The sequence below is a fragment of the Mizuhopecten yessoensis genome, unplaced genomic scaffold, assembly GCF_002113885.1.
Source record: "Mizuhopecten yessoensis strain PY_sf001 unplaced genomic scaffold, ASM211388v2 scaffold10331, whole genome shotgun sequence".
In the NCBI taxonomy this organism is placed as follows: domain Eukaryota; kingdom Metazoa; phylum Mollusca; class Bivalvia; order Pectinida; family Pectinidae; genus Mizuhopecten; species Mizuhopecten yessoensis.
In genome coordinates this window covers 1,500,183-1,516,505 of record NW_018408493.1, presented here as the reverse complement: position 1 = coordinate 1,516,505, position 16,323 = coordinate 1,500,183, and the positions used below count along the sequence as shown (strand labels likewise).

At 36.9% G+C, this 16,323-nt stretch overlaps 1 protein-coding gene across 5 annotated transcripts in view; it reads left to right on the top strand.

The window, feature by feature from the left end:
* The window catches only part of LOC110460158 (leucine-rich repeat serine/threonine-protein kinase 1-like), a 66,097-nt gene that overhangs the window by 31,754 nt on the left and 18,020 nt on the right, over nucleotides 1-16,323 (top strand). For 4 of the 5 annotated variants that reach the window (XM_021512899.1, XM_021512898.1, XM_021512900.1 and 1 more), the window contains 8 exons: nucleotides 2,790-2,825; nucleotides 8,368-8,585; nucleotides 9,045-9,205; nucleotides 9,551-9,732; nucleotides 10,513-10,648; nucleotides 12,881-13,037; nucleotides 14,673-14,834; nucleotides 15,218-15,324. In XM_021512899.1, coding sequence (XP_021368574.1) covers nucleotides 2,790-2,825; nucleotides 8,368-8,585; nucleotides 9,045-9,205; nucleotides 9,551-9,732; nucleotides 10,513-10,648; nucleotides 12,881-13,037; nucleotides 14,673-14,834; nucleotides 15,218-15,324 — 1,159 coding nt within the window. The remainder of the gene's footprint in view (nucleotides 1-2,789; nucleotides 2,826-8,367; nucleotides 8,586-9,044; nucleotides 9,206-9,550; nucleotides 9,733-10,512; nucleotides 10,649-12,880; nucleotides 13,038-14,672; nucleotides 14,835-15,217; nucleotides 15,325-16,323) is intronic. The other variant, XM_021512901.1, reaches the window with a different exon arrangement.

The following is a 16,323-nucleotide window of genomic DNA, read 5'->3' as shown; positions in this document are numbered from 1 at the left end:
AGATATGGTAGAATCAAATACTCTTCATAGATGGAAGGGTCTTAAGGTGCTTTACCAAAATTGTGAATTTCTTGACCCTGGGGTCTCACGTTTCCCCCTGGGGAGGGGGGCAAAATTTGTTATGGATTATAATGGCAAATGATACTTTGAATATTACATGTTAATAACTTGATTGGAATTATAACCTTGAGTTGACAGTTTGATACTTTGAAAATTTTGAGCCAGCCCTACCCCCAAGGGCTGTAGGGTGGGGCCCAAAGGAGTCAGTGTGCTAAAATTTCTTCATTTTCCTTGTTTAGAATCAGAGGTGCTAGTTTCAAATACTTTTTAGTCTTAAATCTGTATGCTAGATATTGAATAAGGTGGTTTTATTGTTTTTTGTCACTTTGAATAATATTTCCGCTCATGTTAAAAACAAAATCTACTGTCTGTAGAAATATATCAGGTGACCGTTAAGGCCCATGGGCCTCTTGTTTAAATAGCGACATGTTTTGGATATTAATACCTACTGTTATTTGTTACTATTTCACTATTGGGAAGACATAGTATCAAAACATATATGAACTCTCCAAAAATACCACCAGTAACATAAATATTTAAAATATAAGTGTTTGAATAATAACAAGGTATTTTTTTTACCTGGTAGTGTTACTTTACACTTCAACAGAACAAACATATGTCTGTTCATATATCTACCCATAATGATTTGTTTATCCCTCCAATTTTTGCAAAGTTGTTGCCCCATTTTTGTACAAAATAACTTCTGTATATCATATATACTCTTTATCGCCAAATATTTGCCCTTTACTTGTAAAATCCTGAATTGCCCAGTGCTCAATTAACCCTTTATATGTAGTTACTATTACTGGTATGCTTTCATATGATAAATTTGCCAAAAAATGACAAAATGTAATAAAATTAATCTGCTGCAAAAAATTCCTAGTGTTTCTATGTATCAGGAATATTGATCCCAATAATTTTGTAAGGAGGTACCTGGTATATTGCCAATTTAATACATTTTTCAAACATTGAGTTCTTTGAATTACAATAAGTAGATATACAAGCATGTTCAATGTTTACTAGTGTTCTTTGGATAAAAAAAAAAAATCAATTTTGACTCTGACATGTGTCTGCCTGCTGAAACACTAACGACTTTGATGTGCACCTGACTAGACCTGTCTGAAATGAACATCTGTATGGAGGAATTATGTTAAGTATCAATAACAAAAGAATAATTTCTGTAATCTTATATTTCACGTTATTACTAAGTCTCACATGAAGGGTAAGAAAGTGATTGCTATAGATGATTAAGACTTCAAAATCAAGGCTGTGGTAATCTTGATTTCCTTTTTACCGGTCATGTGACTTTGCGATTTTCACTCAAGTGGTCCTTAAGGGTTTAGTGCACTTGGTAACAGTTATATTGTAATGAGATTCAATGGACACCCACATTAACAAAAATATCTGTATTCCCACAATATCCCAAATTAGATTTATCAAAATTCATTTTAACTCATCCACCCCTGAAGACGTATTTGAACTCTTCCAATTCAAAGGTTGGAATAGTTCATTATGAAATGTCAGGGGTGAATTAGTTAAATAGCATTATACCTCTGAGGGATAATACTTGTGAAATTTTTAGTCATGTAGACTTGAAGTATGTTTAAATAAACCAGTAGGTAAAGGCCAAAAGTCACAGACTCATATATATGAGTCATGCAGTAATAAAAAAAAAAAAAATGAATATTTATTAACTAATACTTGATGAAACACTTTTTCAAATTTTTAGACTAGAGATTTAATTGTTAAAATGGAGAAATGTTCACTATAAAAGCATGCCATTGGCCTGTTGGTATGTATATTTCCTGGTTAAACAAAATTATGTGAAGAACATGTTTCATAGAAATGTAGTATTTCTAGGAAAATCATGTCTTTGTTGAAAGCAAACAGTATATTTTCAGTGAATATTAACCCACCTGTTCAAAGAATAGAGATCTGCTGCTGTTACCTAAAGTGAAAGTAATAATTTCCAGCGTCTATGTTTTTGGGGTTACTTTGAGGCTTGCATTTAATAATAATAATATACAACATTTATATAGCGCCCTATGTAATTTATAAAATTGCTCTAAAGTGCTTTACAACATATGGATAATAGTATTAGTTATAATTGTGAAACAAAAATGGCTTACAATCACCATTATATACTAAGCAAGAAAATAATCATGTGCACATAAATGAATAAATAAAGGGTGGTATTTACATGACGTCTGTGCAAATAGTCTAAAATGCAGATGTGAAGAATTGAGTTTTGATGTCATTCTTAAATTTGGCCAGGGTATTTAACTTTTTAATAGCAGATGGTAAGCTATATTCCACAACGTGGTGAAAACCTTCCCAAAGTACCGGTTTCCATAGGTCACAGTACGAGATTTTGGGACACACAACAAAAAATTAATGATTCTGACTCCGACCGCAGTAATCGTGACGGCTGATACAGGGTAACAAGCTCCTGTAGGTACTGAGGAGCTGTTCCATTCAGTGGCTTGTATTTCACTCAATATTTGCACTAAATAGGTTTAATAATGACGCTGTTCAATCAAAAAAAACCAAAAATGAATAATCTTTTTGTACATTGCTATTAGGAATCTGACAGAACACTTTAAAATCCTTTTAGTTATCGGTGTATACTGGAATATGTTTATTTCATTTACTATCTTTTATTTTTCTGATGACATGATAAAGATCATACAATGATGTAAAAAAACAACACAAATCACACTTTTTTTCAGAATACACCAAGTTTACTTCGATATCTTCCAATATCAGTATGTATAAACAAGAGACCATTGCATGGATGGGTTGGACGTATATTTTCTGTATTTTTACATATATATAATTATATAGCTTTAGTTGCTATGCAAGTCATACCCCTGTCTGTAATTTCTAAAGTTGAACTTCTGAAAATGAAGATAATTTATTTTGAGTTTCTGTTCCCATTCTGCGATAGTACAGCAATTTGTGTTCGTTCATCGGGCTTAAACTTTCGCTTTAAATGCCTTCTTCAATTTCAGAGCTAGAATCCTGATATGTTGGCCAGTACTAGCTTGTTAGGGTGAATTTGTTATCAGATGTGTTCAAGTAAGTGACCCTGGCCACCTGCCAAGGTCATAAAGGTCAAATGCTTTAAAATATTCTAAAAACTTCTTCTTCAGAATTGTAAAGGCTAGAGTCATATTTTACCTGTAGCTTGCTTGAATGGAGAACTTTTGAGTTTGTTCAAATTAAGGATCTTGGCGCATGCCAATTTCAAGGTAATGGAAGTCCGACATGTTTGGAATTTAAAAACAGATTTTCAATGCATGGTGTGCAGCTTGCTGAGGGCAGAGTTTTATCAATTGTTTGAAATGAAATGGCCTTGGCCCACTTTTAAGGCAACGGGGGTCAAATGTGATAAAAAGTTTAAAACTTAGCTTGCATTGTTAAAAGTCTGCTAACTGGGAAGCTTTACACAAGTTATTGCAAAACTTTCTTCTTGAATACAATAATAACATTTTAAATTGAAAACTGAAATGACATTTGTAGAGAGTAAAGAGTACCACAAAGTCAAACTAGATTGTTATAGTTAAGCACTGTCACTGTTGTGGAATATTTGATAAATCCTTTTAAAAAAAAAGTATTTCATTCAAACCACATTTTTTTCAATGCATTTTGCTGAATTAAAGTTGTTTGAAATTTGAATTTTTAAAAATATAGTTGTAAAAGAAAAGAAAAAAGAAAAAAAAAGTGGAGATATCAAACTTGGGTACCTCACCAAGGTAACACTTTACCAATATTGTCATCAAGGAACAATAAATTTACAGACTCAAATACTGGTAGGGGAAGTTACTCTAAGTAAAAAGACACTGAGTAGAACTCTTCTTTGCGATTATAAATGTTCAAGTGGTATCCTTTACCTTAAGTTATCATCTGAAAAGAAAGACACTGAAAAAAAACATCGATAACTGGGGTATTTAAAAATATTTCATAAAAAAATTCCCATCTTGAATATTTATAGATGGCTCATTAACTCATTCACCCCTGAAATTTCATAATGAACTATTCCAACCTATGAATTGGTAGAGTTCAAATGTGTCTTCAGGGATGAATGAGTTAAGCCAACCAAGCTTTGAACAATCAAAGCCAGCTGGTGAGTGAGCAAAGACCTATTTCAGAAATTGTGCTTCATTTTGAACCTTTTCTACCTATAAATATTGCTAAGAAGAAATAAATTGAAAAATATGTTTCAAAGAAATGCTATTTTTCCAGAAAAAAATAAATTTCATGGAAATGTTATTTTTCTCAGGAAATAATTTTCATAGGAACATTGTGTTTTTCAAGAAAAATATCTACATGGTGTAATGTCTTCTCTGAAGTACCTATAGACCGGTAGTTTTTCATCGACAATACACTCACTACTTAAGTGGTGCTCTAGTCAAAAGACTTATAGATACGCACCTTCAGAAGTATACAATTAGTTCAACACAGAAAGTTTATTCAATGAAATTACTGATTTAGATGATAAAAGCAAATCTTTCAGTTATTTATGAAACAGTTGAGAGTCCTTAGCCTGTATGTATATTTTAAAGCCAATTTGTGTTTCTATTCATTGTAGTGAATCATTCTATAAAACAAATGAAGAAAGAAAAAAAGGAATTTCTTTTGCGTCAATGTAAACTTACTGTATTTAGTTTATACATTTTATTAATTGACATTAAATGCATTATTTTAACTCATTCACCCCTGAAATGTCATATTGAACTATTCCAACATTTGAATTGGAAGAGTTCAAATGTGTCTTCAGGGGTGAATGGGTTAAAACTTTTGTCAGCATCTCTTCATTTTTCACTGTTTGTTTCAAGAGAAACAGTGTGCTGTTAGATAAATGTTCAACTCTGGGTGCTGGGGCTCAACTCTGGGTGCTGGGGCTCAACTCTGGGTGCTGGGGCTCAACTCTGGGTGCTGGGGCTCAACTCTGGGTGCTGGGGCTCAACTCTGGGTGCTGGGGCTCAACTCTGGGTGCTGGGGCTCAACTCTGGGTGCTGGGGCTCAACTCTGGGTGCTGGGGCTCAACTCTGGGTGCTGGGGCTCAACTCTGGGTGCTGGGGCTCAACTCTGGGTGCTGGGGCTCAACTCTGGGTGCTGGGGCTCAACTCTGGGTGCTGGGGCTCAACTCTGGGTGCTGGGGCTCAACTCTGGGTGCTGGGGCTCAACTCTGGGTGCTGGGGCTCAACTCTGGGTGCTGGGGCTCAACTCTGGGTGCTGGGGCTCAACTCTGGGTGCTGGGGCTCAACTCTGGGTGCTGGGGCTCAACTCTGGGTGCTGGGGCTCAACTCTGGGTGCTGGGGCTCAACTCTGGGTGCTGGGGCTCAACTCTGGGTGCTGGGGCTCAACTCTGGGTGCTGGGGCTCAACTCTGGGTGCTGGGGCTCAACTCTGGGTGCTGGGGCTCAACTCTGGGTGCTGGGGCTCAACTCTGGGTGCTGGGGCTCAACTCTGGGTGCTGGGGCTCAACTCTGGGTGCTGGGGCTCAACTCTGGGTGCTGGGGCTTAACTCTGGGTGCTGGGGCTTAACTCTGGGTGCTGGGGCAATTTGTGTTGAGCTTCTAAATGGAACTATATATAGCTTTTTGTGTTTTTCGGGGGCTTGCGTCCTATAAATAAATGTATCAAATGCCGGCTTCATCTGTAGTGTTACATGTTTGAATATGAATTAAAATTAAGAGGTTAGTTTGAAAGATACCTTTAGGTAGATGATATTTTAATCTAATATCACTGACCCTGAAGAGATATTGAGAAATGCATTGTAACGCCACTGACAATACATTACACTCATTAAACCGTCACATGTCTGATAAGAATTTATTTAAAAACATTTCATGATTGAGAGTTAATGAACTGCCATCTTACATAGCATATTTTTCCATGAAGTAATTATTGATAACCTCCCCATATTATCCCCTTTGGGTAATTAGAGATAGAACCGTTATCAGTATTAATCTCTGACCTTATCAGGGTGTCCAGTGCAGGTGTTGTAAATGACCAGAGTTGAAGCTGTGGTCAGTATAACATGTGTCACATCAGAAGTGGCTCATAAAACTTTGAATACCATAACCTCCGATCCCCGACACCAATATTTGATCTAAGCTCAGCTTTTCTTGTGAAGTCAGAGGAATCTGATATACTTATATTTACCTTCATATGTGTACATATTATAAATAAATTTTTAATTACATCATAAATAGTTGTAGCAAGTTATATAGGTGTCCACTCAGGTTCACGAGGGAAGTTTTCTCTTCATGGAAAATGTACAGTAAAATATACATTTAAAACCCTACAGTAAGATATTCTAGAAACCCCTACAGTAAGATATACATAGATAACCCTACAGTAAGATATACCAGTACATAGATAACCCTGCAGTAAGATAAACATAGATAACCCTACAGTAAGATATACCGGTACATTGATAACCCTACAGTAAGATAAACATAGATAACCCTGCAGTAAGATAAACATAGATAACCCTACAGTAAGATATACCGGAACATTGATAACCCTATAGTAAGATAAACATAGATAACCCTACAGTAAGATGTACCAGTACATAGATAGCCCTACAGTAAGATAAACATAGATAACCCTACAGTAAGATAAACATAGATAACCCTACAGTAAGATATACCAGTACATAGATAACCCTACCATCAAATATACAAAGATAACCCTACAGTAAGATAAACATATATAACCCTATAGTAAGATTTACATAGATAACCCTACAGTAAGATATACATAGATAACCCTACAGTAAGATGATACCTTGATAACCCTACAGTAAGATATGCAAAGATAACCCTACAGTAAGATGCACATAGATAACCCTACAGTAAGATGATACATTGATAAACCATACAGTAAGATGTACCAGTACATAGATAACCCTACAGTAAGGTAAGATAAAATTAGATAACCCTACATTAGGATATAAATAGATAACCCTACAGTAAGGTATGCAAAGATAACCCTACAGTAAGATGATACCTTGATAATCCTACAGTAAGATGAAACCTTGATAACCATACAGTAAGATATACTTTGATAACCCTACAGTAAGATAAACCAGTACATAGATAACCCTACCATAAAATATACGAAGATAACCCTACAGTAAGATGAAACCTTGATAACCATACAGTAAGATATACTTTGATAACCCTACAGTAAGATGATACCTTGATAACCCTACAGTAAGATATAGTTAACCTTACAGTAAGGTATACATAGATAACCCTACATTAAGGTATACAAAGATAACCCTACAGTAAGATATACATAGATAACCCTACAGTAAGATATACATAGATAACCCTACAGTAAGGTATGCATAGGTAACCCTACAGTAAGGTATACAAAGATAACCCTACAGTAAGATATACATATATAACCCTACAGTAAGATATACATAGATGACCTTACAGTAAGATGGTATGTACATAGATAACCCTACAATAAGATATAGTTAACCTTACAGTAAGGTAAACATAGATAACCCTACAGTATGATATATAAAGATAACCCAACAGTAAGAATTACAAAGATAACCCTACAATAAGTTGTACCTGAGTAAACCTACAATATAGGATACCCCTTGGTTACCCTATAGTAAGATTTTTCCTAGGTACAACCCTTCATTAAGATAAAGAGACAATATCAAATTCTTCATCCTAAGTTTTACTATACTAATGTGACATACATACAGAATTTAGCGCTTGCTTAAAATATCATTTGGTGCCCTATCAGTGTACGCTTGTAATTCCCGTTGGGTAGTCCACACTACTCCAAAAATTGAGCCGGCCTACTGCCTGCCTTCTGTGTATGTACAAATCTTGAAAAAAGACCCAGGAAAATAGCCCCATTACAGTTTGAAGTAATAATTCTAATGACAATGTAAGCTGTATACAGTGGAATAATTTCCTCCTGTCAATTATTTGCCTTTCACCTGTAAAATCCTTGGTGTGTATTTCGCCCTTCTCAGGTAATTTATATAAAGTACGCTGTATACTTATATTTGCTGACATGATACTTTTTCATCCTCAATGTGGAGAAAGAAAAATAAAAACTTAAACTTTGGCAAAAATATCTCGTGGAATTATTATACAGGGTTATACTGTGCACTAATATTTACTGACAGGATATTTTTTCATGCTCATTGTGGAGGACGAAAAGACAAAAGTTAACTGTAGCAAAAATATACTGGCACACAGTACGTTCTACAAAGAGAAGTACTTCACAAAGATGTTGAGACAACTATCTTGTCTTTACATTTCAGCATACTGCGGATTACAGTAAAATCCAGCTGACCACTCTCCATGGTAATTGGCTTAGAGCCTACACAGAAACCCTGGTTACCCTGAACATCAGTGATAACAGTATAGAGGAGTTACCGGAGCAAGTACCCTGGTCTTTCCCTAACCTTCAGAGGTTCAACGCCTCTCACAACTCCCTCTTAAGACTCAGGTGTGGCGCGGAACCTCCTGTGTGTCACCGGTAGGTCAATGGAATGGTGCTGGATTATCTCCCCTTGTTGATTAAAATACATGTATTCTACCAAGTGATTACTGAGTAGAAGAAGCACATAGGTGAAATGTGAAGGGCAGAATCGAAAATTGATTTCATTGGTGTAGGGCGAAAATTTAACTTGGCAAAAGTTTCACAGTATGCAGTATAAGAAAAAATTAGGTATGAAATAAAAAGGACACTGCACATATGTGTGGTATATATGTATATTTCCTTAAGAAAGATAAGTCTTATTTTCTATTAAATGTTCACAGGATACAAAAGCAACGGTTGTAATGATTAATATTGTAAAACAAAAATTATGTACAGTTTAGCTTCATGTAACTAAGCTTCTCAGGAAATTAGCATACAAAACTTTGTCAAGATTTATTCATAAGTACTGTAATAGCACCATTCATTATGTTGGTCCTGTTTCTGATTCTTCGGCAGTTTAAGTTGGATTCAGTTGAGCCATAACAAGTTGGAAACCTTGTGTAGGGAGCTGTTCCAGATCCGTGGCCTGGAGGAGCTTTACCTCAGCTACAATCAGCTGCAGTATCTGATCCGGGAGCACCAGGTTATCTACTCGCAACCCCCTAATAATGAGGATGGTAATTTGTGTTGTTTTTTTTTAGCTCACCTTGCCCAAGTTGCATTATTTTTTAAGGAAAAAATTGTTGGTAGACACCACAACAGATGGTGTGGTGTCCATTGCTTGCATTAACTTTTCCTTTGAAACACTAATTTTCCAGACTGGCTAAAGGGATATTGACTAGATTTGATTGGAGCATCACTGGACATAGGGAATCAACAGTGTATAGACGGAAGGTGTTTTGATAATCTTTCGGTGGTAAAAACCAGAAATGTTTATATTTCATCATTTGATGTTTCAGTGAATGAATAAAAGGATGTCTTATTGAGCCGTTTATGTTACAGCCTCAATTTACATGTTACAGTGTCTTCCCATATTGGACCTGGAAGTAAAGATTGGTCATGTGACAAGCTGACACGCCTAGATGTGTCCAATAACCAGCTAAAGATGTTGCCCAGTGCCATCAAACAGTGTACCGGACTTGTAACCCTGGATGCGAGTCATAACTGTATGACTGCCTTCTGTGGGGGCTGGGACTGTAACCTGGTAGGTTTCTCAACTTACTGTAAAAGTGAAAAATTCTGTCATGTGGAAATGTTCGGGTTGTGACTCCTGAAATTTGGATCATGGTATGAAAATGTTTATGCTGGCAATGGTTTTGATTTTTCTTAATTTCTGTACTGTATTCGGTTTATCGATATATTCCGCTGTTAATATTTTCATACAAATTTACGAAACGGGAGTATTTCCACACTGTAATAATTTTCACTTTCACTATACATGTTCTATGGGTCTTATATAGCCTGTTGGTCTACTTCAGTCATGTGATAGATTTTGAGTGTAAAATTGCATCATACTGAAGGTTTGTAACAATAATTGTGGCTTCACTAGAATTGAATCAGTAATAAACCATACAATACACAGCATTCTTTATATACAGTTTAACCTCAATATAATTAATGCCTCTTTAATTCATCTGTCATCACCCTTACCGCCAAAATATCTCAAAGGTCATTGTTTCCTTTTATCTTTTTCAATGAAATTATGTGTCCCTCAATATATTGCCAGACCCCTTTATAATGCCAAAATGGTGTCAGTATATCAAGGTTTTAAAAATAGTAAAAAAAACTTACGTATGGCCAATTGAATATAAAACAGTATCGGGTCAACTGCTAACTGCTTGACATTGTGAAATTTCTCTAAGTACTTTAGTTTCCTTCCTTATCAGGAACCCCCAAGCACTTCCATCTGGCCCATCAACAGAGAATGAAAAAGCTTTTTTCATAAAATTAAATATTAAAACATGTTTATCCATTTGTATTTCAGGCTAATCTCAATTTGTCACATAACGACCTGGAGCGTTTTCCCGAAGATGTGGAGATGTTCTGGTGTGGAAGTCTTCATTATCTAAACTTGGACAACAACCAACTTGAGGTCCTCGCAGACAGCATTGTTAAACTTTGTAAGGCTTCCAAAGTCTACACATTTATAAATGTATCACATGACTATCTTGCAGACTATGAGTATTATTAATTGTATTATTTCTGTATTGGCCTTGTTATCGGTCCGAGGCCTGCTGTATTGGCCTTGTTATCGGTCCGAGGCCTGCTGTATTGGCCTAGTTATCGGTCCGCGGCCAGCTGTATTGGCCTAGTTATCGGTCCGAGGCCTGCTGTATTGGCCTTTTTATCAGTCCGAGGCCTGCTGTATTGGCCTTGTTATCGGTCCGAGGCCTACTGTATTGGCCTTGTTATCGGTCCGAGGCCTGCTGTATTGGCCAAGTTATCGGTCAAGGACTGCTGGTTTGGCCTTGTTATCGGTACGAGGCCTGCTGTATTGGCCTAGTTATCAGTCCGAGGCCTGCTGTATTGGCCTAATTATCAGTCCGAGGCCTGCTGTATTGGCCTAGTTATCGGTCCGAGGCCTGCTGTGTTGGCCAAGTTATCGGTCAAGGCCTGCTGGTTTGGCCTTGTTATCGGTACGAGGCCTGCTGTATTGGCCTAGTTATCGGTCCGGGGACTGCTGTATTGGCCTTGTTATCGGTCCGAGGCCTGCTGTATTGGCCAAGTTATCGGTCAAGGCCTGCTGGTTTGGCCTTGTTATCGGTACGAGGCCTGCTGTATTGGCCTAGTTATCAGTCCGGGCCAGCTGTATTGGCCTAGTTATCGGTCCGAGGACTGCTGTATTGGCCTAGTTATCGGTCAAGGACTGCTGTATTGGCCTTGTTATCGGTCTGAGGCCTGCTGTATTGGCCTAGTTATCAGTCCGGGCCAGCTGTATTGGCCTAGTTATCGGTCCGAGGCCTGCTGTATTGGCCTAGTTATCGGTCAAGGACTGCTGTAATGGCCTAGTTATCGGTCCGAGGACTGCTGTATTGGCCTAGTTATCGGTCCGAGGCCTGCTGTGTTGGCCAAGTTATCGGTCAAGGCCTGCTGGTTTGGCCTTGTTATCGGTCCGAGGCCTGCTGTATTGGCCTAGTTATCGGTCAAGGCCTGCGGTATTGGCCTAGTTATCGGTCCGGGCCTGCTGTATTGGCCTAGTTATCGGTCCGAGGCCTGCTTTATTGGCCTAGTTATCGGTCAAGGACTGCTTATTGGCTTTGTTATCGGTCCGAGGCCTGCTATATTGGCCTTATTATTGGTCGGAGGCCTGCTGTATTGGCCGTGTTAACGGTCCGCAGCCTGCTGTATTGGCCTAGTTATCGGTCCGAGGCCTGCTGTATTGGCCTGAGTTGTGTTGTTGTAGTCTACTTTTTCATTTTTGTCCAGCAGGAAATGTAAAGAATAGTTTGTGCAAATGAATGACCTTCACCAACTTCCAAGATCACAGTGGTAAAATGTGTTGAAATCTTCAAAGGTCTTCTTCTAAATATCCCAAGACCCAGGGTGATTATATTTGGTCAGTAGCATGCTAGGGTGAAGAGCTAACAGAGTGACATTGACCCCCTTTCAAGGTCACAGGGTTCAAATATGTTTAAAAGTATTTTTAAAACTTCTTCTAAATAACTGGAAGTCCCAGGGTAAGGATATTTAGCCAGGAACATGCTGGGATGAAGAGCTAGCAAGTGTGTTATAATGAATGACCTTGACCCACTTTCAAGGTCACAGGGGTCAAACGTTTAAAAACAGTCTTCAGACTGCATCTTCTCGATTACCAAATGTGCCTTTATAATGATGTTTGGCCAGTAACAGGCAGGGATAAAGAGCTACAAAGTTTGGTCATATAATGACCTTGACCCAACTTCAAGGTTGAAGGGGCAAAATGTTCTAAAAAAACTTGAAACAATTTCTTCTCAGTAACCACAATGCCCATTGTTGTGATATTGGCCTGTAGCTTAATTAAGCCCATTTTGATATTTCAACATCGGTCCACTTTTAAAGTTACTGGTGTGAGATTAATACAAGGTGAGTGATACAGGCTCATTGGGCCTCTTGTTCTTTCTTCGCCGACTTTTGGATATGTATTGCATTGGGCTGTTTTCTTTTCTGTATTGTGACAATACCAAGCAAGTTGATAAATAACATATTGTTATAATTTGTGTAAGAGTTTCCAAAAATATGTTTCTCATACTAGCTTTACATGTTGTTGTGTGACTTAGTTATATTTGTTTCTTGAATAAGAAAATCAGTGGGTTTTTTAAAGAAGAATGTGTTATACAATACTAATATAAAAGGGTGTCCATTATTACATCCAGGTGCACTGACTGACCTAATAGTGTCTAACAATCATCTTACAATGTTGCCAAAAGCTGAGATATGGGACTGCCCACAACTCTACCTGCTCAATCTCCATGGCAACCTGCTAGGCCAGCCCCCCGGGTTGTCCCAGGCAACCACAGCAACAGGATTCAGGTATGTTATCCTGAACATAGATTTCACGCTAGTTGTCTAAAAAAAACAATGGTTTTCAGATCGGTTGTCCTGACAATGATGTGGTAAAGATTGGTTTTTCTTAAAATAATGGAGTTTATATAAGTTGTCCTTGACAGCAAATGAGTGTAGATATGTCGCACAGACAACAATTAAGTTTAGATAGGTTGTCCTGACAACAATTGAGTTTAGATAGGTTGTCCTGACAACAATTGAGTTTAGATAGGTTGTCCTGACAACAATTGAGTTTAGATAGGTTGTCCTGACAATAATTGAGTTTAGATAGGTTGTCCTGACAACAATTGAGTTTAGATAGGTTGTCCTGACAACAATTGAGTTTAGATAGGTTGTCCTGACAACAATTGAGTTTAGATAGGTTGTCCTGACAACAATTGAGTTTAGATAGGTTGTCCTGACAACAATTGAGTTTAGATAGGTTGTCCTGACAACAATTGAGTTTAGATAGGTTGTCCTGACAACAATTGAGTTTAGATAGGTTGTCCTGACAACAATTGAGTTTAGATAGGTTGTCCTGACAACAATTGAGTTTAGATAGGTTGTCCTGACAACAATTGAGTTTAGATAGGTTGTCCTGACAACAATTGAGTTTAGATAGGTTGTCCTGACAACAATTGAGTTTAGATAGGTTGTCCTGACAACAATTGAGTTTAGATAGGTTGTCCTGACAACAATTGAGTTTAGATAGGTTGTCCTGACAACAATTGAGTTTAGATAGGTTGTCCTGACAACAATTGAGTTTAGATAGGTTGTCCTGACAACAATTGAGTTTAGATAGGTTGTCCTGACAACAATTGAGTTTAGATAGGTTGTCCTGACAACAATGGAGTTTAGATAGGTTGTCCTGACAATCATTGAGTTTAGATAGGTTGTCCTGACAACAATTGAGTTTAGATAGGTTGTCCTGACAACAATTGAGTTTAGATGGGTTGTCCTGACAACAATGTAGTTTAGATAGGTTGTCCTTACAACAATTGAGTTGAGATAGGTTGTCCTGACAACAATTGAGTTTAGATAGGTTGTCCTGAAAAACAATGGAGTTTAGATAGGTTGTCCAGACAACAATTGAGTTTAGATAGGTTGTCCTGACAACAATTGAGTTTAGATAGGTTGTCCAGACAACAGTTGATTTTAGATAGGTTGTCCAGACAACAGTTGATTTTAGATAGTCTATCCTGACAACAAATGATTTTAGATAGGTTGTCTAGACAACAGTTGATTTTAGATAGTCTATCCTGACAACAAATGATTTTAGATAGGTTGTCCAGACAACAGTTGATTTTAGATAGTTTGTCCTGACAACAATGGAGTTTGGATATATATCCCGAAAACAATGGAGTTCAGACACCTAACACAACAGAATTCAGATAGGCCATCCTGAAAACAATGGAGTTCAGAAGTATTTTCTTTACAGCAATGGGATTCACATTATGAACTAGTAGTCCTAAACCAATGCGGTTTAGTTATGTTATCCTGACATGTGTTCAGATAGCTATATAGGTCATCCTCACGTTACAAAAATAGCTATAGCAGTATGTCATAACTAATAAAGGTCAAACTGAATTGCGGGGCAATCATCGTTTCTTGTTTCGTTTGCAGACAGAAGCTAATGCGGAACACCTCTGTCAACGCCTCAAGGATAGTCCTTCCCAAATTCCTTGCATACTGCCTCCATGACTTAAATCTCAAAGACAATCATCTGGATGGTGTGCCGGAGGGCATTTGTCATCTGTCAACACTCACTATCTTAAATCTGTCAAAGTAGGTCAGGCCAAGGGATGAAAAATAGAGAATTACATGATATGGCGGGAAATTAGGTTATAGAAAAAAGTAGATCACTTACAGAAACTAATGTTGGAATCTGAAAAAGTAGGTCATATGAAGAAAAAGTAGGTCACATGAAATAAAAAGTAGGTCAAATGAAGAAAAACAAGAATAAGTTGGAAGACTAATAAATATCTACATGTTGAAGTAGAGAATTACTAATGTCGTAAACAAAATAGCTTCTTAAATAGAGGGTAAAATTTACAACTTACAATGATGTTAATTTCCATTTAAAGATAAACTTTTATGTAAAGTGACGTTTTGATATTTGTTAACCACCATTTGTTATCTAAAAGTACTAAGTGCTTATGATTTCCTAGAAATCCGGCCATTAAATCCTTGCCAAACGAGATGGGTAAACTGACTTCTCTGACCGCTCTACATCTGACAGAAACATCGGTCAAGCAGACCAGTGGTCAAGCCGAAGGTAACTAAAACATTTTTATGTCTTTTTATGTCTTTTTATAGGTAGCTGGACATGTATTTAAGTAAAACCCATTTTGGTCACTTGCTTCCTTGAACACAATTTCCTAGTATTTGTAGATAAAGGAATCATTCCATTGCAGATGATAACATGTAAAATTCTTTTTAAGGTCATAGGAGTGTATTGATAAACGGAAATAGGAAGTACATCCCTAGTTGAAAATCCAATGTAGGGAGACAGTATCACAATTTCCGCATATTCTAATGTTTAATATTAAAGTGATGAATATTGTATGTTTATTATTGACAGAACAGTGTGTTCTTTCAATATTAAAGTATTTCAAAGCAATCCAGGCATTAATTCAGTTGTTTTTTATCAATGAGTCACATGTGTCCATTTTTCTGTACTTCAGGAAACCGGCTACCTATCTCACTACTGTGAAGTTTTCAAGAACGATAACTCTTACATGCAATTACAATGTGCATATGGTTCTATTATAAAATGTCAATTTTTAATTGTTTATAGATAATTTTACACAATTTCAGTATTGATGAAATTGATATACATTAATGCAATACTAATCTATGTCAGTATCATTTTTAGTGACATTATTTTGCAATGTGTGCTTAATTTTTTTTTCAAAATTCACTCCTTTTTACATAAATTTCCATTTAAAATCCTTAAAATTCTGACAACCTGTATTTTTTTTGTGGCAGAAAATTTTCTTTACTTTTAAAGCAATATAACTACAAAATTTAAGGAAATTCCACTGAGAAATGGTGACACAATCCTATTCCCTTAAGCATTATTTTGAGATAATGAATATTTTCGTGAATGTCCTTTTTATGGTGTTAACAAATAGTTATAGTATTCTTTCGCATAACTGAATATTTCGAGACAGAGGTGCCCAAGAGGTCATTAAGATGTGTTTGAATATTTTGAGACAGAGGTGCCCAAGAGGTCATTAAAATGTGTTTGAATATTTCGAGACAGAGGTGCCCA